The sequence below is a fragment of the Choristoneura fumiferana genome, chromosome 25 (genome assembly GCF_025370935.1).
Source record: "Choristoneura fumiferana chromosome 25, NRCan_CFum_1, whole genome shotgun sequence".
Classification (NCBI taxonomy): Eukaryota; Metazoa; Arthropoda; class Insecta; order Lepidoptera; family Tortricidae; genus Choristoneura; species Choristoneura fumiferana.
This window is the reverse complement of record NC_133496.1, coordinates 13654479-13677361: the sequence shown is the minus strand read 5'-3', so window position 1 is coordinate 13677361 and position 22883 is coordinate 13654479. Positions and strand designations below refer to the sequence as shown.

At 38.0% G+C, this 22883-nt stretch overlaps 2 protein-coding genes across 5 annotated transcripts in view; one reads left to right on the top strand and one right to left on the bottom strand.

Moving 5' to 3' along the window:
• The window catches only part of LOC141442402 (octopamine receptor beta-2R-like), a 293615-nt gene that overhangs the window by 174038 nt on the left and 96694 nt on the right, over positions 1-22883 (top strand). The window lies entirely within an intron of this gene.
• Positions 16014-20640, bottom strand: LOC141442326 (uncharacterized; the record flags this gene model as incomplete). Of its 3 annotated transcripts, XR_012452920.1 has the most annotated exon segments (4): positions 16049-16100; positions 16607-16735; positions 17737-17860; positions 18269-20640. XR_012452920.1 is itself a non-coding variant. In XM_074107288.1 (3 exon segments), coding segments are annotated over 2 exon segments (2208 nt in total). In that variant the 3' UTR covers positions 16014-16100; positions 17737-17738.

Sequence of the window (22883 nt, the reverse complement as noted above, 5' to 3'; positions counted from 1 at the left end):
TACGAACTAGCTGTTCCCGCGGCTTCGCCCATGTTGTAATTTTTCTTTCATAAAAACCAAAAACCTTCTCTTATAATAACAAACCCAACAAGAAAGGAATTAGCAAAATCGGTCCAGCCGTTCCCGGGTCTTGCGCTTAGCAACACATTTTTACGATTCATTTTTATTTATTACGAATATATCGAATACAGCTCTAACAATATCGTAGAAATTTGCTTTGTGGAGGTTTATAGGGGGAACAATTTGATCTAGCTTGGTTTTATTACTCGATAAACGTGTGTTTTCGAAATTCAACCAAAGCAAATTTCGTCTCCCAGGTGCTAAGTAATTCAATGAAAGAAAATATTTTTCGGTGGTTCTGTACCCGTACTTGACATAAAAAAACATTGTTGACTATCGTTAAAGTAAAAGGCGCGATGTAGGGCGCGACATTAAAAAAATCGGTGTGCCACAAGTCGGCGGATGTGGGTAACTTCCAACCGAAGCAATCGGAGGTCTATGGGGGAGGACGAGGGAGGTCTATGCCCAATAGTTGACGTCCTACGGCTAATATAATGAGTACGATGGTTATTTTTACTTAAATTAGGAAATTGCTACTAGGCACGCACAAAGTTATAAGCAACAAGACTACTCATCTTCATCTCAGCAAAATTACAATGTTCCGAATAATATTTAAAACTTTCTCTTATATTAAAAGACAAATTAAGTCATCTCTCTGTCCTTTTCCAATAGTACCTTCTCTTATTGCACACAAGGTACAAAATGAAAGGTGTTAAGCGACTTCTAACATTATAACCCTACAGTCTTCCTTCCCATTTACCGAGGCAATGAATTATCCATAGTTTAATTAAATTTTGTACCAAATTCCAAAAACAAACCATCAACTTGACTCAACTTGTTGAAGCAAAAACGTTATTAAGCAATTAATTAACTTTTAGCGTAAATGTGCTTATCGTAAATTGGGAATTTTAGTTTTCTTTTTTATTCTACGCTTACTTATTTCCTACTAAGTAGTCCGCCACGGCTTCACAAGGGTTTGCTAATTAAGAAAATTAGAACAAAATGTATAACAAGATATTTATTATCTGTAAGGAAAGGAAAATTTATTTAAGAATATAAACTTATAGAAAATACAATCATATACCTAAGAGCTAAATACTACTAAATAATAAATCACTAGCTAACTTAAATAATATTTTTATTATTATAAAAAAAGACCGCCTCGAATCGTTCCTGGCGCAAAGGTGCCCAACACGCTTGCCGCGTTCCCGCGTTGAACGGCGATAGATAGCCTTTGCATCAAGAACGACTCGGAGCGAGAGTCTAATCCCTGGTCCCGTAAGTAACTTTTAAATCTAGTTTTTTACTTTTGTATAAAAAACACATTGCCGATAGTATAAATCTCAAAAAGAATTTGCAGTTCCCACGCGGGCCATGCATGGATCGTGAATTTAACAAATACCATTGAAGTATACTTAGCACGTAGGTTCTTGGCCATGTTTTTCTTCACCAAAAAACTCATAGTAAATTTCGCGTTGTTTCGCACAAATTCCGAAAAACTCATACCTAGGTGCGAGCTCGGGTTCAAAACTAGATCTTCTGATTAAGAAACCAGAGGTATAAACACCGGGCTATAATATACACGGCTTTTTACAAGCTTTTAATTTAACATGCCATGTTTGTTGTTGTTGCATGGGTCAAATCTTGCAAGTTTATTTGACCCACTTCCAAAGATTGGATTGACTTGAAATTAGGTATACCTACATTGTAATTTGGATGACTATACAACTACAGTTAACAAAAATACAGATAGCAAAAAAGCGTGTATTCAAAATTTAGTTTTAACGGAATCTTGTTTAACAGGGTGTTATGCTCGTTTGAGGTAAGAAAGGGACAATTTAAAGGCTGCAATCCCTCCTAATAAAAGTGCTTCACTTAAAAGGAGGATTCGTCACTTTTAAAACCCCTGTTGAAAATAGTTTTTTTTTACCTCAAACGAGTTAAGAACAATAAATAGATCATTGACTTCTATTTTTATCGTCACACAGCTTATTCGGTTCTATGTATACGCATAGATAAGTTTCTATATGAAGAAACACTATCATTAGCTCAAGAAAGTGAGGGTCACGCGAAGGGCAGAGGAAATCGTTGCCCTGACCTCCATAGGGATGCTCCAATGCCCACAAGGTATCGATAACTTTTAAAGTATACTGTGTCAAATCGATATTTTATTATTTCTTTTGAGACTGTTATAAAAGTAGACTTTTTGAAATTGCTCTAGTTATGTACGAATATTCTATCCTAATTAATTTACGTCAAAGTTCAAGTCCCGGGATAGAACTTAAGATAGTTTTTATCCTGGCATGCATGAAAAAATGAGTAACTTCCACGAAATAGCAGTAAAAAAATTATGTGCAGACATTTGTTTGTATGTAAAATAATCTCTGGAACTGTTATTAATTAACCTTACTTTTTTTTTTCACATTCACAAAGACACACAAATACAACCAAATTAAAAAACAACAACAGCAAACACAAATAAAACAAAAAAAAAAGAAATACAAAAATTAAAATATATGATTTTGTGTGTCCTCGCAAAAGTGAAACGGCCGCTGACTCAGCATTAAGCTGAGGCGTTAAACGTCTGCAGCGCTGATATTCTGTCAGAACCGTCTGTGACTCGCGGAATGATACACAAATATACTCACATAAATATAATTAAGACATATAAATATATTTTATTGTAAGTGAACAAGAAATAAAAAAACTACAATAAACATATAAGTAAAAAACAAGGGACCAATAAGTTGTTCAAAAACATCAGGCTGGCGTACTCAAAGTGCTGGTTTAGTGAAGGGATTTTTGGAGTTTTTGGGGTTTTTTGTACTTAAGTGTGAGACCGCGTTTCCATTGGAGATATGCGAGGATGTACCGCGAGGGATGTGTTTTTCATGAAGCAATAGAAATGCTTTATTTACCTATCCTGGCACAGCACAGCTCTAGTGGAAACAGCTGATCGGAGCGAGGATAGGCGGATGAATCGTTTCTATTGGTTCATGAAAAATACATTCCTCGCATCACATCTAACAATTTTACGTACCTATAACAACCCGGCTGATAAATGCTATGTTCAACAGGCGGCATGCGCGAACTTCTAATTGACGGTCGCACGACTATGCGATGCAACCAAGAGCAGTTACATCACACGGTGAAAACGCTGCCCTGCATCATACAATCAATGGTCAATTAGAATAGCTCAGTGTTAGTTTTCATCGTAAAGTAACAAACTTTGTAAGCGCGTTAGTACATAAGTGCCATATTATATGAGAACAATTTTACTCCCGAAAATATGCCAACAAAAGGCGCTGTCAAGTGCCCATATTAACCGAAACAGGTTTAATTTTTTTTTAGTCAAAAGTTTTGATAATACTATCGAGTACTTATTTCGCATGAAAAAGTTTGGGTACATCCCTATGAGCGGTCCGGAAGCGATATGTATTTCTAGGCTAGTCCCCGTAGCTCAATACACATCCCGAAGGTTTGTTTTGCATCTATATTTTTAGAGGTTCATAATATACTTAATAAACATTTCTTTTTTCAAAACCAAAAATTCGTTTGAGGGAAAATGCAAACGTCTTAAGATATAATTCCAAAAAATATCATCAATGAAACAGAGACCTACCAAATTTAAATCTATTGTCAATAAGACATTAATATATTAAGACGTATTATAAAATTAATGATTATTATATCATGGACAGACATATTTGGAAATAATTCCTATCCACATTGGTGATCCCTTTCTCCAAATAGAGAATCTACCCTACTGTGTTAAAAATGTAGCGGCGTTAAAAATACTTGTGATGTATAGATAATCATGATATAACATTGTAAAACTGTTTAAAAAAATATATACCTAATTCGTTGAGTTTCTTGCCAGATTCTTCTCAATAAAGGGTTTTCCGAAACGGTGTGGTAATTTTTTTTGACATTCATATATGATGTGCTTGTTAGCCTAAACTGGATAAAGATAGTTTGGATTTAAATTTGACTTTTTTTAAACAAAAACCTACTTGGCTGCAGCGAAAGGTACAATGTTTAGTGGGTAGCAAGATAAAGCCGTGGTGGCCCGGGCTCACACCTCTGAGTTTTCGGAATTAATGTGCGAAATTACATTCGAAATTTACAATGAGTTTTAAGGTGAAGCAAATCATCGTAAAGAAACCTGCACCCACCGGCGGAGAAGTTCAATGGTGTGCGTGAAGTTCCTAAACCAATAGACAGTTTATAATCCCGATTGCATATTTCCCGCGGGATAACGATAATTGAATTGTTGATAGACGAAGTTGCGGGCAAAAGCAAGTACGATAATATACATATACGTAATATGTGCATGGCGATTGATTCGACAAACATTCAACATAGTAATGTGATTAACATTATTAATTTATTAGGGTAATTGATGGTTTAGCAGCGCGGACGGTATGTTGATATGATGATATTAATGGTCATATGTGTACCTATATGTGGTATATTTTGCTGATTTGGGACCATTTCGTGACATACAACTTTTTAATTTTTTTTTTACTTTGTCACAAATAAATGATTTCTTTCTTTACGAGACTGCCCAAAGGACGGTTATGTTTTTCGAGTGTAGTTATGTGGGTATATCATGTCCATTTCTTTGGTTCTCGCTGCAGCCTCAACGGCTGGACGGATTTTAACATATGAGGTATCATTGGATTTGTCATAACTGTCGGAGTGTATAAACCTATACAGCGTGTATTTTTGATATTACCTCAAACTTTAAGGGTAGTTAGTGAAGACCCTAATTATCACATTTTATTATGTTTTAGTAAGAAATTAGACTTATTATTATCCTTATAAAATTAATTAGCACGCAATGTATCACTAGTTAATACTACTTTGTTTTTGTTCAAAAAGTCGCAGTTGACGTGACAGCTGTCACAGAACTCTTCTCTCTCGTATCAAATTATTGTTCGCATTACATCGCATTATCGGTTCACAGCACTTAAATCTTCGTCTAGTTACAGTTTGAGGTAGTATTAAAAATACACGCTGTATAACATTTCAATATGGCGTCGGCGAAAAAAAATATTGCGGAGGAATAAAAACTTTTTTTTTATAATTAGTACAATATATGGATATCAAACAAAAGTTAATAACTTGCCCATTCTAAGTATATAATATGGGTATAAATACTTTTAATCTACCAGTGTCACAAAAATATCAAAAAAGTATAAAAAAAATCATTAAAATTTCAAAAATCAAAAACCCGACTGACTTTAAAACTAAAAGGACGAAAATAAGTCTAGTGGTCTAGAACTCTGTTAAGTAGCTAATTTAAAGTTCAACAGTCGGGACCCATTTAAATCATGACCAGCTCAAAAATTCTTAATACTCGTAGTGGGTCCCGAGTGTTGAACTTCAAATTAGCTTAACAGAGTTCTAAACCACTACACTTATTTTCTTCCTTTTAGTTTTTAAGGCCAATTTATAATATAAATACTTACATATTTATGGTGTGTTGTTGTTGGATAGATTTTATGTAAAATTACATAGGTATCATCGTTATCAGCTGGAAGGCGTCCACTGTTGAACTGTTGATTTAAAAATAACAATGCCGACTTCATATTGAGAAGCGGAAGTAACATTCACAATGATCATCCGAACTGCAACTTTTAGAGCAACAATTTCCATAGCGAAGTGAAATACACATCACGGCAATTTCACTTAATCACTAATAATATTAAAAAAAACATGACATTTAGCGTCGGTCAAATTTTTGTATTCTATTTGGGGACGCATCTTGGATTAAAGCCAACCGAAGCCAGTGTCGCGAGATATATTATAGTACTATACTTTATAAGTCTGTATAAATATGAGTTTAGTTCGTTGACGTCTCTAGGAATAGTTTTTATAAGCTGGTAAACAGAAATACTATAATTTAACTTCAGTGCACTGTAACTGCAGTTGAAGGATTTACCTTGATACTCTTTTTTCACTAAATATTATCTTTAACAGTTCCGCTGCGACGTAAAAATTCCATATCATAATCCATAATATTATAAATGCAAAGGTGTGTGTGTTTTTATGTTTGTCCGTCTTTCACGTCGAAACGGCGCGACGGATCGACGCGATTTTTGGCGTAGAGATAGTTTATGGGCCAGAGAGTGACATATTATGCTACTTTTAATCTCGGAAAATGCATAGTCGCGAGGGAACAGCGCGCGATAACCGTATTCCACACGGGCGAAGCTGTGGGCAAAAGCTAGTTAATGATTAACCATGACCATAATATATTTGTTTAATTTTATTTTATTTTACTAGTATATTGTTTTATAATATGTATTAAAAACAGCATTTTTACCCAAGCTGAAACGAAAATTCTTTGCTCGCGCTTCATGCTCGTTTACAATAAAGTTGACAATTTTATTTGTTTATCCGAGTATGTCAATTTAATATTATAAGCTACTTTTTTCCTTGGAACATATAACACGCATTTTTAACATGAAAGGTTGCCGGAGTACGCAAAGTAAATTTCGGGCAAATACTGGGAGAGAAAAGTTCCTGTGTGGCCACCACGAACCGGAAGACTTAAGGTTGGTAGTATCCTACTACTAGGTGGACAGACATAGCGAAGATTGCAGGCAACTGCCTTTGTATAAGCATTTCAAAGTTCTACCAATTGTATTTTACATACATAAAAGTGGTATTCATTGTGGCTTCCTAAGTAGTAGGCCTTTGTACAACAGCGGACGTCTTCCGAATGATGCATAATTTACTACTTACTACCCGAAGAGGCAATCTTGACCTCCAACATCAGACTACACCATGCTTTACAATCTTGGGCCCTTGCCAGCCTTTGACCCCGGGATTTAAAAGGTCTCTCTGGACCTCATCCGTCTAGCGGTACCTGGGAAGACCAACCGGCCTAAGTTCATTCCGAATGCTCTCTTCACCTCCAAGCCACCGGAGTCTAGACGCTTTGGTCGCTCCAATGATCCCAGCCTATATACGTCCCACTGCTGGGCACAGGTCTGCTCTCAGAATGAGAGGGCTTGAGCCGTAGTTCCGACGCGGGCTCAGTCCAAATTAGGAACTTCACACACACCATTCAATTGCTTCGATGTTTTCCTTCAATAGCTAGTGTAGCGTGAGGTCTCCGAAATGTCAAATCTCATAGTTTTTGGGTGAGCTACGCGGGTTTATTTGTAATTAGAATAATTTTGTGAATATTTTGCAATATCTGAAATTAATTATGGCAAATATGCGTTACGGAGCAATGAATGTCTGTGTTTGGAGACAGTTTTGTCTTTCGGAAACATTTGTCCTCCCTTTTTTTCCGAAAAAAAACGGGACTACGCAATACTGTGATTGCTCTATATTTTTATGGTACGGTTTTAAGGTGTATTAAATATGATTTTAATGTAAACTTTGTTTTCACGCCCGTAATGACAGACATTGAAAGCCACATTTAAAACCTCACGCAACAGTGGCGCCATCTAGAAAGACAAAAAACGATAGCCCTCATTACGTCTGTATTATTCCAATTCAACAATCTAGAGCAGTTTGTATGTTTGCGGCGTCAATTCATTATCTGTAGCGGAAACGGCAATTTGTTTTTGCGTATCATAAAGTTTTAGTCACACAAATAGATGCTTTATATTTTGTTATGTTATATTAAAAATTAACGTTAGTCTTTTGACAGTGTTAAGGAAGTTGCAGACATTAATTTGTAGCTCTTGCGTTCTCGGTCTTGTGAAGTTTGCTTTATAGTGATCGAATAATCGTTGACTGTTGCAAATGGAATTGAGATCTGAAGTCATGGATTGCTCAAACCATGAGGCTCTAAACTACTAGACTTATTTTTCTATTTTGTTTTTAATTAAAGTTTTTATAAGGGATTTTTGACTTTTTTTTCATACTTTTTTGATAGTTCTTTGAAAATGATCAATTTAGATAAATGTTATAACACATTTATCGAAATAATAATAACTAGCTTTCATTTGATACTGATATCCTTTCTTCCTTGATTCTTGATCTTGATCTTTGTCTTTATTTTTTTCACGGACGCCATTTTGAAATATAATAATACCCTATGTTATTTCAACAGTTTTGACAAATCTAATGATACCTTATTTATGATTGGTTTTTGGAGTCTTTTTGTATTTTTTATTTCAACTCCAAATTTGTTACTTTTACGGTCATCCCGTGAAATCCATATCGAAAATACAAACTGAAACATGGATGCACAGAAAAATCAGAAAAAGAGACCAGCGCTGGGAATCGAAGCCAGGTCCTCAGCATTCCGTGCTGCGTGCCATACCCCTACACCACCACTGGACAGGAGACTAAACACAAATTTCTCCTATGCACCACATTTCTCAGCTTGCTTTTTTCTTATTTAGCCACTTAAGCAGCGACACTAGCGACATCTATGTTTAGTAAAAAGAACTTGTAAATGAGAACACGAAGCGTTGCGCGTTCGTGCGCTTTAATTGTGACGGAGGTGATTTGTCAGAATGAGGGTCGCCATTTTGCACCTCCCTTTGTTTTGGGCGCAGGTATGTCGCCATTCAGCCAGAATTTAGAATTTTGTACTTAGTCTTTCTATTTCACTTCAAATGTTCGTGTTTAAGTATTTGGTACGTATAATTACAATTTGGATGATTATGCAGGCAATAATAAATTATTATTTAAGTTGGCAAAAAGCTTACATGTTAAAAAATATGGACGCACTGGTTGAAGACTTTCGTTTTTAGGTACTGAGGGATGTCTGACGTCAAGATATGCCGAAGTTTCCCGAAAGCAGCCCAGCCCAACTGTATTCGCCTGCTCCTAACCAATGAGACATTTTGAGTAGCCGTGTGGCAAAACTGGACTTTTGTATGAAACCGAATGCAGCAGAAATTACGCGACCGAAAATACGCGAATCACAACTCAAAAAAATACGCTCGTCTGGCTTTCCTTAAATGAATTTGGATGTAGTCTGGTATGTAGATAACTGGACATCGGTAATAATTTTATATCCCGATATTCTCACGGGACCGCGAAAAATCCTCGGAATCTCAACCGCTAGGAGCATTATAGACATTAAATTTGGCACGGTTATTTTATCGACGACCGAATGGACAAGTGGTTGGAGAACCTGACTACGAAGCTTGAGGTCCCGGGTTCGATTCCCGGCCGGGGCGGATATTTGTGTGAATAACACGAATGCTTGTTCTCGGGTCTTGGCTGGTTAATATGTATTTAAGTATGTATCTATCTATATAGTATGTTTATCCGTTGCATAGTATCCACGGTACAAGCTTTGCTTAGTTTGGGACTAGGTCAATTCGTGTCCAGTGTCCCATGATATTTATTTATTTATATGCAAACATCAATGAAATCTACGATTTAATTTTTGGAAATTCCTGTGGATGTTTTAATAATATCCCTGACTTACAATTAATTTCGCTTGTTTATGCGTGCGAATCCATGGATCAAGACAAGTGTTAAAGGAAAATAGAAAAATAAGATAAACTACATCATGTTTGGCTTCTTCAGCCATCATCATCATCATCGGCCTATCTTAGTCCACTGCTGGACATAGGCCTCTCCAGTTGCACGCCACTGAGCACAATCTTCAGCCAGTCTCATCCAGTTCTTGCCAGCTACCCTGCGAAGATCATCGCTCCACCTAGTCTGAGGGCGTCCCACGCCACGCTTGCCGATTCGCGGTCCCCCTTAAGAACTCGTTTACCCCAGCGGTTATCGGTTCTTCGGCTGATATGGCCGGCCCACTGCCACTTCAGCTTGCTTATCTGGTGAGCTATGTCGATGACTTTAGTTCTGTGTGTTACATCATGTCCCAACGGTCTCTTAAATAAAAGCTGCGGTCCAAATGAAACCCAGTGCCGTACGTTATATACCTAAATATATTTCTCCCATTTACTTGGCCTCCATTTTTATTCAAGTCCCGTCTCCGTACATTTAATAATGTCCGACATAGCGGCATTTCTGGATTCCGAACGAAATGAAGAAAACGCTCAAAGACCCGCTCAAATTATAAAACGTCTTGAGCAGCTGGTATTATTTTATTTGACAGCTCTCGTTGTTAATGTGGAGTTTATGAATTTCACAATTAGATGGAAAATATTAGGTAAAGTCATGACCCGGAATTCTTGAGATGTTTGCCATTGTTCGTAATTTAGCCGCGTAATGTTAATCGGGTTTAGCTATTAATGACAATAATTTTGACGTCTCAACTACGAACACAATATATATACAAGGTGTTAATTAAAATAGGAAAATATCGTCAAGTATTATTTAAAAAATATATATTTCGTTTTGCTAAGTCAGTAGAAATACTTGATTTCTAATTCTTAACTTGTAATTTGTTCATGACAGTGCGCTTCACCGTTTTTAGAAAAAAAAAACCGTCAGAAAAACGGCCAGTATTAAAATAGATATCTAAATAGCATGCAACCTCGTTAAAACCTTTAATTGGCGTATGCTGCATTCGCAACTTTTAGACCGGGCACAGTGAAAAAGGGATTTAAAAAAAACCCATACGATTCTGAACAAACTGGGCACCTTCAGGTTTTTTCCACTGTATCTATTTTTAATGTACTTATGTGCACCAATTACTCCGTCAATTGTAGATCGATTTCCAAAATCCTTTTTTTAAACATGCCTACAAATACAATAAAAAAATATATGAAACTTTTCAGCGCCTTTTTAAAAATGCGTTGACAGGATTAACCCGAGGCATTATTACCTTAATTTTCTTTCTGTCATACGTTATACGATGAGGGTAGCAATATAAAAAATTCGCATTCTGATAAATAACTTCATTAGATATGTTTTTATTATATTAATTATTAGATGAATTTAAACATCCGTACACCGAACAATACTGTTTATATTGTTGTGACATATAAAGGTACGTAATAAATGCGCGTGAGTCCGTAGGTACGTAAACGCGGAGCACTCGCGATCTTAGAGCAACGCGGGCTTCCTACCGGAAGGGAGCAGCCTTAGCGGTAGATTACCTTTAAAATAGTTCTGGCGTTTGTTGCGGGAGAAATGTGCACACAAGTACAGTTCCGCACACTTACATGCAAAAGCAAAACTGTCACTTGACTGTAATGACGATGTAAACACATAAATAATCCAACAAATACACTAATAATTCGTTCACAGATGACTCAAAACTCACACATTGACTAAGTAGTTGTTCATCGCGAGAAGTCGGATTTATCGCTTGTCCGATCCGAAATTTGTACGGGAGAGCAGACTCGATGTTGGTAAACGAATCCGACAATAATATTGTGATAAAATGTACGACTTTGTTGTTTAGTAATTTCAATAGCAATAATACGATAACATGTCAAATAACATCATCTTTTTGCAAGCTTGATGTCCCAGATCTCTTTTTACAGCAGAAAACTGAACAATTCAGCGTTTTTAGCACTGCAGCGTTCACTCGCGCGACTCGATTCGGTCTACTTTGAAATCCGAGCGCGCCTTGTTTTATAAATTCGTATGCCCAGTTGGGCATGTACTTTGACAGAGGGGAACGCGGCGAATGGCTACTCCCTTCCGTAGAAAGCCCGCGTTGCTCTAAGCTTGCGACTGGGTTGCCGAGGTATGTGCTGAAAATGTGGCGCGTAGTTTAACTCGCGTTCCGGCCGTTTCTGTGAAGACGGTATAAGTAGGTACCTACTGCTTTCTTTTGTTCTGTGGCTGGGTTCAGAGTCATCAAATTTGGCGCAGTTGTTTTTAAAGCTGCGTTTCCACCAATAACGAGCGATGTGTTGCGAGGAATGTGTTTTTCATTAACCAATAGAAACGCTTCATTTACCTCGCCTCGCTCCGCTCAGGCTTTTTAGGCGAGGTAAATGAAACGTTTCTATTGGTTCATGAAAAACACATTCCTCGCAAATGTAACACGTCATCCTCGCAAATTATTGATGGAGACGTAGCTTTATGCAACGTCGATGAAATATCTAAATTTTGAGAATTTCCATGGAAAAAAAATCCCGTCATTTCAACTCAAATGCTGGATGTAGTTTTCGCATGCAAATCCGCGGGCTTAATTACACTCTTGGACATAACAATGGTGCATTCATTACTGCACATGTGGTTAAATGCAACGTAACTAAATACCGGTAGGAAACGGGGCAGAACTAATTGTGCATTGTTTCTCCGCTTACCCGCATTTTAGATGTTTGTATAAATACCAATTTAGAGCTCCAGGTGGCGTCCAGTCCGTGGGATATGCTTAAAATTTTCCAGTATTTTCATACAGAGCATCCACTGTTTAGCGGTGAACGAAATGCGGTATTACTTCTCGAATAAGTTTAGTTCTACTCGTACTAATAATGCGAAAGTTTGAGCAAATTCATGATGAAATTTGGTATGTAGAGAACTGCACATCTGGAATAACACTTAGGCTACTTTTTATCTCACTGTCCGAAGGAGGGGTTCCTTTTGCGCGTATTATGTACTAGCGTTTATTGGCGGCTTCGCACGCGTAAATCATTAGATACAGCAGTTGAATTGAAATTCCGGGATTTTGTTAAATTCTCGTGGAAATTCCCTAAAACTATATCGTGGTTTTCATTGACGTTAAATTAAAACACCCATGCCAAATTTCATGACTCTAGACCCAGCGGTTGTTATTTCCAGATTTTATCCCTATCCCGTGGGAATATCGGGATAAAAAGTAGCCTATGTGTTATTCCAGATGTCCAGCTACCTACACACCAAATTTCATGACTCTAAGCCCAGCGGTTGTTCTTTATAGATTGTATCCCTATCCCGTGGAATATCAGGATAAAAAGTATTTTATGTCTTAATCCAGGTTATAAACAAATTTTTGCAAAATTTCATCCAGCCATCCGGAATCGGGATAAAATGTCGAAATTTTGAACGCTACTTGACCTAGATTGGTCTTTCAATCAGAGGGTCCGTGGGATCGAGTTTTTTCGGTATTTATGTGCGTCATTACATTTGAAATTTATCATGAACTTTACGGTGAAGGAAACCTGCATACATCTAAAAAGAAATTCAATAGTGTGTGTGAAGTTCCCAATCCGCACTGGGCCCGCGTGGGAACTACGGCCCAAGCCCTCTCTTTCTGAGAGGAGGCCTGTGCCCAGCAACGGGACGTATATAGGCTAAGATGATATAACCGTCGTAAGCCAACCAGGTAGTTTCTATCAATGAATTGCAAAGCTACTACGAAATTCGAAAATCGAAGTTCGTGTCGTTCGGTTCCTCTGAAACATACTTTTTAATGCGAGAGCAAGAGGGACGGTACGATACGAACTTCAATTTTCAAACTTCGGAGTTGGCCCTCTGAGCCCGAGGAATCAAGAGAAACACGATGTATGGTAATTCAAAATAAAAAGAAGTGCTGTATATATATTGGATCGATCAATCTGAAGCCATCCAAGTAAGCAATTTCAGTTCAATTTGCACTTTCAGTACGACTTCTAGATTGAATTGACATTTCAAAGATGCCTGTTGAGAATTGCATTTAATTTGCCATGAGTGTTTTTATTGACTTTTCTAAGAGAGTGTCTATTGATTTGATAGGTACCTATGCTTCTTTAACTCGGAAATTCATTATTGGGTTACGTTAATGTACGGTTGAGGATACTGAAAAGAATATACTGAATGAAGGATACTGAAATCATATTGAAATAGTTTATGAAAGGTTGTGGAACGAGATTCAGTTTCCTTGACTGTACGCTTCTGGAGCGTAGTGCTTAGTGTTTGACTTATGGCCTCTTAAGCAGAGGATCACGGATTCAAATCTGGTTTTTGCGAAATTACGTGCTAAATTACAGTGAAGAAAAACATCGTAAGGAAATGGTATGTTAAGTTCCCGAATCGCACTGGCCCGCATGGGAACGAAAGCCCCCCTCTCAACTTGAGAGGAGGTCTGTGCCCGCAGTGGGAGTATAGCCGACGCGTTTAGGTACACTCAATCAGTGGCAGTCAACAACAAAAAGCTTGAATCAAAACGAAACTTAACAAAGACTTATTTCATATTCGGCCTAAATATTTCCGATTAAATACATTTAATTTATAATGAAACGTTGTTTTGGGTACAATTTGTCACGGCCCCGCGGTTTAGCGCCATGTCCTTCCCCGGGGTCCGTGACAAAGAATGTAAGTAGTGCAATTATAGCGGGTTGTGATTACATTTGGGAAAAATGTAAAGAAATAAGAGAGAGAGATTGTTATTTCCAACTGCTCGAAGAAGGGTTATGTTTTATCCGGCTACCCGTGCGTGAGGTTTTTAAGTATGGCTTTAAAGTATTAGTATTGTTTTAGGCTGGTTTATGAATTACGGCAAGAAATAAAAAACACACATCAGTTGTACACAGGCGATGGAACGGAAGAGAGTTTATTAGTTTTTTTTTTTTTACAATTGAAGTGTCACAGATACAATATATAACATACTCCCGCCTCTTACAAACAACAACAAATTCAGGTTACACTGTAATAGAATTAAATTGAAATTTCACACAATTATTAAATAATTTATAATATGATATGAGATCAAGGGAAGTCAATAATTAGATAGGTAGTCAATTACATTGTGAACAGGCTTTTGGAAACAAATTCAAGCTCAGCTACTGGAACACTAAATCAGTGTCCATAATTTTATCTCAACATAATCAGCAGGTGACTGAGGTCAATGACCCATAACCGATCATGAATTTGACAATGACTATACTAAACATAAACATAAAAATACAGGTCAAAATTTCAAGAAGTTACACATATGTGCATATGTATGTGCACTACTTATATAATTAAGAGATCAAAAAAAATTACACAAAAAATTATATGGCAATAATTTTCAACTTATTGCAGCTTAAATATAGCTACTTATGAAACTACATATTATTAGGACAGAACGACGGTTCTGTTCCCTTGGCATCATAATAGTGATATACACCAGCAATATGCATCTAGGCCTGCGGTAACAGAACTATCGTTTTGTTTATACAAGAATAGTACCTACAGAATAATATTATGCGAAATCAACACTAATATTTGAACATTTCTAGTCAGAACATTGGGATAGACACGTTTATTAGATGGGAAGCGGTACAATTTTAGTGATGGGTCTGACATAAACACTATCTTTAATTTTAATTGATACAGCTCTTACATTGCTGTCTTTCCCATGGAACAGCTGAGTTACTCTTCCCATTGGCCAAGATAATGGCGGTGCTTTATCCTCTTTTAAGAGCACAAGGCTATTTAAGTTAATATTTGGCTTACTGGAGTGCCATTTATATCTCATTTGCAGAGAATTAAGATAGTCAGTTCTCCATCTCTTCCAGAAGTTTTGTTTTAGTTTAGTTATCAGTTGATATATTTTAAGTCTATTATCTGGAATGTTTGATACATCAACCTCTGGAAAGGATGTTAAACGATCACCAATGATGAAGTGAGCAGGTGTCAAGCACTGCTCATCAGAAGCATCTTCACTTAAAGGGGAAATGGGACGGCTATTTAGTATGGCCTCTATTTCTATCAGCAAAGTATTAAAGTGCTCATATGAAAGTACATGGTTACCTAGGACGCGTTTCAGGTGATGTTTTAAATTTTTCACTCCTGACTCCCACGCCCCCCCCCAATGTGCTGATGCAGGTGGTATAAATTGCCATTCAAAACCTTCTATACTGGCAAAGTCAGACAAAACTTGTTTATTGTTTTGAAATAGATTGTAAACAGCTTTCAACTCATTGCTTGCCCCTATAAAATTTGAGCCGTGGTCACTAAACATTTGTAAACATTTACCACGACGAGAAATAAATCTTTTTAAAGCATTAATGAATTCTTTTGACGACAAGTCGCTGACTAGTTGGAGGTCGATCGCTTTGGTCGACATGCAAATAAATATGCAGACATACCCTTTGTGAATCATTGGCTTCCTGCTGCGCCATTCTTTTACCTCTAGGGGCCCAGCAAAATCTACGCCGCTCAGCAGGAACGGTCTGGCCGGCGTCACCCGGTACTTTGGCAGGTCGGCCATTATTTGTGTCAGCGGTTGTCCTTGAAATCTGAAACATTTCATGCAGTTAAATATTAGCTTGCGCAGTCTGTTTCGCGCATTTAGCGGCCAGAACCGTGATCTCAAATTGGACAACGTAGTCTCGATACCAGCATGGAGCAGACGTTCATGTTCCTGCAATATAATTAAATCAGTAACGTGATGTTTCGATGGCAACAGTAAGGGATACTTGTGATCCCGGTGAAGAGCCGCGTGCTTCAACCTACCACCGACACGTAAACAGTCATTTTCATCCTTGAAAATGTTAAGATATTTAATTTGGTTGACAGTGAACTTGCAGTCATTTCTGTCAACATCAGAGGTCAATATCTGGAATTCTTTGCTGAATTCTTCCTTCTGGAGCAGCATAACGATTTTATTAGTAGCCTCTTTCAATTCCTTTATGGATATGGGGCCCTTTAATTTATTGCTAGGGTGCCTGGAATTATGCACAAATCTGTAAACATACGCAAAGGTGCGAAGTAGGCGCCACCATTTTGAAAATCTTTGGAATACCGTGGACATGTACGACTCAGGTGCCTCATGCGACGCCAGCGCGACTTGCTTTGCTTCCTCAACGACTGCAGAACACAACTGGGGCGGTACTTGCCACTGCTCTCTATCAAATGTCAGCCAAGATGGACCCTGAAACCACAAATTATTTTTAATAAAATCTTGGGGCATTTGACCTCTGGACACCGCATCTGCAGGGTTTTCAACAGTGTTAACGTAACTCCAGTTCAGGTGTATTGTCAATTCCTGTATTTGAGCGACCCTATTAGCGACAAATACCTGCCATCGTGATGGATCTGCCCTGATCCAGGACAATGTTATCATGGCATCAGACCAGCAATAAACGTCACCTAAATCGACTTTTAAAATCTGAGCAATATTATTGATAAGGCGGGCAAGCATGTGAGCCGCACATAGCTCAAGCCTGGCAAGAGTCACAGTCTTTATGGGGGCCACGCGCGATTTCGCGCATATGAAGTGGACTGTATATTGGTTGTTAGGTAAACGACATCGCGTGTAGACCACACATCCCAGAGCCTTGGTAGAAGCATCCGAGAACCCATGGAGCTCCAACTTACAGCGTTCTGGATGGACCATAAGTCTGGGGACTGAAACAGAGTTTAAATTTGGCAATTTCTCACAAAATGCTTGCCACAAACAATAAATATCATTGGGGATATCATCATCCCAATCAATTTTGGCTTTCCACGTCAATTGCATTATTATTTTTGCAAAGACAGTGACAGGGGCTACAAAGCCTTGAGGATCAAAAATTTTAGCTATTTCGGTAAGTACATGCCTCTTAGTTTTCTTGGCATTGCAAAATCCATCAGGACAAGACACAGACAACCTATCACTTGAAGGATCCCATTTTAAGCCCAATGTTTTCACAGCTGCATCCTCATTGGCATCAAATTTGAAAGTGCACTTGGTGCGCTTCTCCTTTGGAATATTATTTAATACAATTTGATTATTGGAGTACCATTTGTGAAGTTCGAACTGGCCTTTACCTAGCAGGCATTGCAATTCGGACATAGTTTGAACAGCTTTGTCAATACTATCAGATCCTGCCAAGATGTCGTCACAGTAGGTATTCTCCAATACGACCTTAGAAGCCAAAGGAAAATTTTTACCTTCATCCTCTACCAGCTGGAGCAGCGTCCTGGTCGCGAGGTAGCTGGCAGGCGCAGTGCCGTAAGTCGCGGTGCTCAACTGCAGGCACTTCAACTCTCCACCAGGGTCGCGCCATAGAATACGCTGTAGCGATTGAAACTTTTTAATATTTACTTGGCGATACATTTTTGTCATGTCACAAATAAATGCGTATTTATTCAGACGAAATTTCAACAAAATTTCAAATAGATTTGCCTGGACAACAGGACCGACATACAAAACGTCATTGAGGCTAACTCCTGAATTTGATCGCGCTGAGGCATTGAAAACTACCCTTAATGACGTCGTAATAGCGTCCTCCCTTATCACTGGCAGATGTGGCATGTAAAACTCAGGTTGAGACTCGTCAGGAAAATCAGTTACCCAATGGGCGTGGCCCAACTGCACAAACTCGTGAATAAAGTCAGAATATTTTTTTATATAGCTCAGGATTATTCTGGAGCTTTTTTTCCAAACTAAGAAGACAACGCAAAGCCATATTAAAAGAATTACCTAATTTAGGCAGCATCTCCTCTTTGACCGGCAAGTCGACTTCATACCTGCCCGTGGAGTCGCGCGAAACGGACTGCACGTACAGCTGCTCGCAGGCGGCATCGGCGCTCGACATGATGTGCTGCGCAGGCAGCTCCTCCATTGTCCAGAACTTTGTCAAGTCATCCTGTAAAAATTTGCACACAGAATTGTCTGGCATTTTAATTAACTGATTCCTGGTCAGAACCAGATTTCCACAGAAAATCCAACCAAAAGTTGTATTTAATAACCCAGGAATATTTGGACCCAAGTTTAACTGACCATCTTGCATACACAACCGGAAGTCATTAATGCCTAAAATTGCATCTACTTTTCTAGATACATTGAAATCAGGATCGGCTAAATTGACAGAACCCGGCCACTTCATTAAATTCTTTGGAAAGTTGGTAGTTGGCAAAGACTCAGTAATTGTTTTTAGCACACAAAAATCACTATTGAATTTGTGCTTAAAATCTCTGGTAGAGATTTGTAAATTAATTTTTGCATTGACAGGAGTTGCATTACCACCTACACCAGAGACAGAAAACTTGACAGGAGTCTTTTTGCAAGCTAATTTGGCAACAAAATCCTCTGTAATGTAGTTCTTTTGACTACCACTGTCTAATAATATTCGACAAAAATGGATCTCACCAGAATCATCGATGACATAACACAAGGCTGTTGGAAGGAGAGATATTTCACATTTTTCTTCCACAGCAGTGTTGTGTAAGTTGAGAGTCGGCTGCGGCACAACTAATGAGTCTGCCAAACATGAACTCTCTATGGCCGGTGTTGACAAGATCACTCCATCTGCCAATGGCTCGGCTTCATTTTTGGAACTGGAAACAATCAAATTATTTGGAGAGACAGGCACAGATTTTGGATGTAGCAGGGTGTGATGTTTCTGCTGACATGATCTACACACAAAGGTTTGTTTACAATCTGACACAGAGTGACCAGCGGACAAACAAAGAGAGCACAACTTAAACTTGTCTGTAAATTTTATCCTATCATCAACTGTCAGTTTTAAAAACTTGTAACACCTATTGATGTAATGCTGGCCATTACAAAATCCACACAGCTTACCTGATTTATTCTGTTTACCATTGCTCTCCTTATTTGTGATCACATTTGACACGGACCGATGACTGCTAGAGGTTGGCTTGGTGGACTCAGATGAAATCATCTCCAATGCTTGGCATCTCTGCTGAATATGCTTGATAAAATCATTTATGCTAGGGAAATCCTTGGACTTTCGACTCAGTTCAAAGTCTCTTAATGAACTAAAGTCCAACTTTGAGCATAAAACATGAATGAGAAGCATGTCAGCTAGTTCGGGCACCTGTAAAGCTAGCAATGAGTTAAAATGCTGCTGAAAATCGTTCATTAAGTTTCTCAAGTCGTAATTGCGGTTTATTTTGCCCAAATTTAACAGTGAGTGAATGTGATGGTTGGCAATCAAAACTTTGTTATCATATCGTTCCATCAGCGCATCCCATGCTTTACTGTAATTAGCAGCAGAGTGGTCAATTGTTGAGACCAATGCGGCCGCTTCCCTCTTTAAGCAAGATTTCAAGTAATAAAACTTACTAACATCATTTAGGTCATTATTGCTATGAACCAAGCTGCTAAACAAGTCTTTAAAGTTAAGCCACTCGTTATAGTTTCCGCCAAAGGTAGGAAGTGAAATTTTAGGAAGAAGACCGGCGCCTGAAGAAGGCTTAGAAGTTCCATGCATTGACTGAGTATTCGTACTCGCGTCCGGCGCGCACGCGGTCGCCTGCCGCCGCTGCAGCGCCAACAGCAGCTCGGTGCACCTGGTTTCTAGCTGAAGGCCCGCTTCCTGCTCGGCGGGGTCCAACGATTCAATACTCATGTTGACGTCTTCAATCTTGGCCAAAATTTCACGTAACCGCTCGTTGTGAAACGGGAGCTCGTCGATGGGCGCTTTGTTCACCAAATTTGATATGTGCGTAACACGCCCTTTTAAAAATCGCCTTTTGTTTATAAGCGGTTGTAGTTCGCAGGTTGTAGACTTCAAAGATGCCTCTTCTTGATCTGACGCCATTTTGATGCCACGTTTTATAACTCGGGCGCCGGCGCCGACAAAGGCACGTTGATTCAATCTGGCTCAATCCACCCTCGCAGCACAACAAGGACAATGCGTTGACGATAAATATCTTGCAGAATACTTATTCCGGTATTTAAGGACCAATGTTTTAGGCTGGTTTATGAATTACGGCAAGAAATAAAAAACACACATCAGTTGTACACAGGCGATGGAACGGAAGAGAGTTTATTAGTTTTTTTTTTTTTTTTACAATTGAAGTGTCACAGATACAATATATAACATAGTATTTACAGAATGTATGTCTTATTTTTGTCCTCTCTGCAGCCTAACGGCTGGACGATTTAAATGTATGAGTATCGGTTGTGGTGTGGTAATAATTATGAGTGAAAATCGTGAAAAAAATATTTATTAGATATATATATATTTTTTAAGAACTGTCGGAGTGACATAAAGTATTATATATTTCATAACGGCTCCCCGAAAAAAAATGCCGAGCAATTAAAAAAAAAGTGTTGACAAATGAAAGTGATATTTAGCTATTCTAAATATAAACGAATTCTTTAAAAAGCTACCTATTTCAAGGAAACATCAAAAAGTATAAAATTAATTAAATAAAAATGAAAAACCTGCCTGCCTTTAAAAAAATAAAGAAAAATATATGTTAGTTGTCTAGAATCTGATAAATAAATAACAAAAAGTTCAACATTCAACAGACAGTAGGTAAAGTTATCTTAAAAGGGTTCTGTTTATTCATTCATCATCAGCTGGAGACGTCCACTGCTGGACAAAGGCCTCCCTTGAACGCCACAATGAACGACAACTCGCCACTTTTATCCACCGGTTTCCCGCACTCTCACGATTGCGTCAGTCCACCTGGTGGGAGGCCTGCCAACGCTTCGTTTCCGGTTCGTGGTCGCACTCGAGGACATTTTCTCCCCGAACGGTTATCTGTTCTTCAAGCGATGTGGCCTGCCCATTGCCACGTCAATTTGCATATTTTTCCAGCTATGTCAGGGTTCTGCTTATTACTAGGTACCCTAAAAATGATTTTTACTATTTGAAAACTGTTTAATTAGATGGCCACTCATCGATAGCGTGGTGTTGAAACGTACAGCGCCATCTAATCGGGCGCATTTCTTATTTTTTTATCTAGAGGGGGAAACGAGCATGCGGGGTCACACTATGGGAAGCAATCACCGCCGCCCATAGACACCTGTCAACACGAGCGTTATCACAGGTGCGTTGCTTGATAGACTGATAGGCTCATTTCTTAAGAAACCCCCCCCCCCCTAAGTTAACACATACAAAACTTCATAACAATTTTTTTTTATTTCGAGTGTTAAAAATATTTTCTCCACAACTACGCTTGTCTCTTGACTTAAATCCTTTATTTTGTAAAGTATCCCTCAACGTTAAACATGGCAGTGTAGTAAACAACGTGCAATCAGGTCGGATAAAACGTATCAAAATGTTAATAGTTATTTGTGCAACAAGAAAGCAAAATTGTTTTTGTTGCGAGTGTTGATTTTGAATCTCGAGTAAGCGAAGGATTCTATAATTGAATCACGAGCGTACGAGTGATTCTAGTTAGAATCCTGAGAGCAGCAAGGGATTTCAAACACACGAGATGCAAAAAAACTTTGTCTCGTGTGACACATACAATTACAACAGCGAGACCATAATTTAAATGTAACATAAGAATAAAACCGCCTGTTTACAAAACAATTTTTTTTTAAATATTATTCGATTATTAAGAACAGTTATAACTAATAATCACATTAAAACCCTTAACTCAAAAATGATATGTACAGTCGCGATTACATCTTTAAAAAGTCGCCAGAAAGTTTAGAAAACAATCAACAGAAAACAGAAGAACATCATTGTTCAAAAGCGGTATGTAGAGAGAGCGATTATGAATTCGGACCGAAAAAGTGTCCGGTAGGTACAATACAAAACTATAATTTGAACTTAGAACTACTTGTAAAATATGTAATACTTATTTTTTAATAATGCGAAAGCTTCATCTATGGGTCATTAAAAAGGTTGAACAATAAACGTATAATGTATGAGAAATATTATTAAACCTTAAATTTAAAATTGATTTTATTAAGATTTCTATTATATGAACATAAATAGATTTGTTACAAATTTATTCAATTTGACAAATATTTATTCCAACTGTAGAGGCAGTAGGTATACGGAATTATTTTATAAAAAAAAAAACGAAAAGCGGCTTTCGTGCAACGGGGTATTATTTTGGAATTATTTCGTTGTCATGTAATTTATTAGGTATCGATATATTTTTCATACCACAAATTTAATTTAAGATTGTAATCATCGCATTTGGTCCTATCTCTCGCTTTTTTCGTGTTGAAGTGAAAGTGACAGATCAAAGTGAAGTTCAAATATTAGGATTTCAGTGAGTAGACCCGACACTGCCCTCAGCATTTAAAATAAAAAATTGCTGTGTCTCACGGAGTGAGCAAAATGCGATTTTGCTCACTGATTTCTCATAGAAAAACCTGC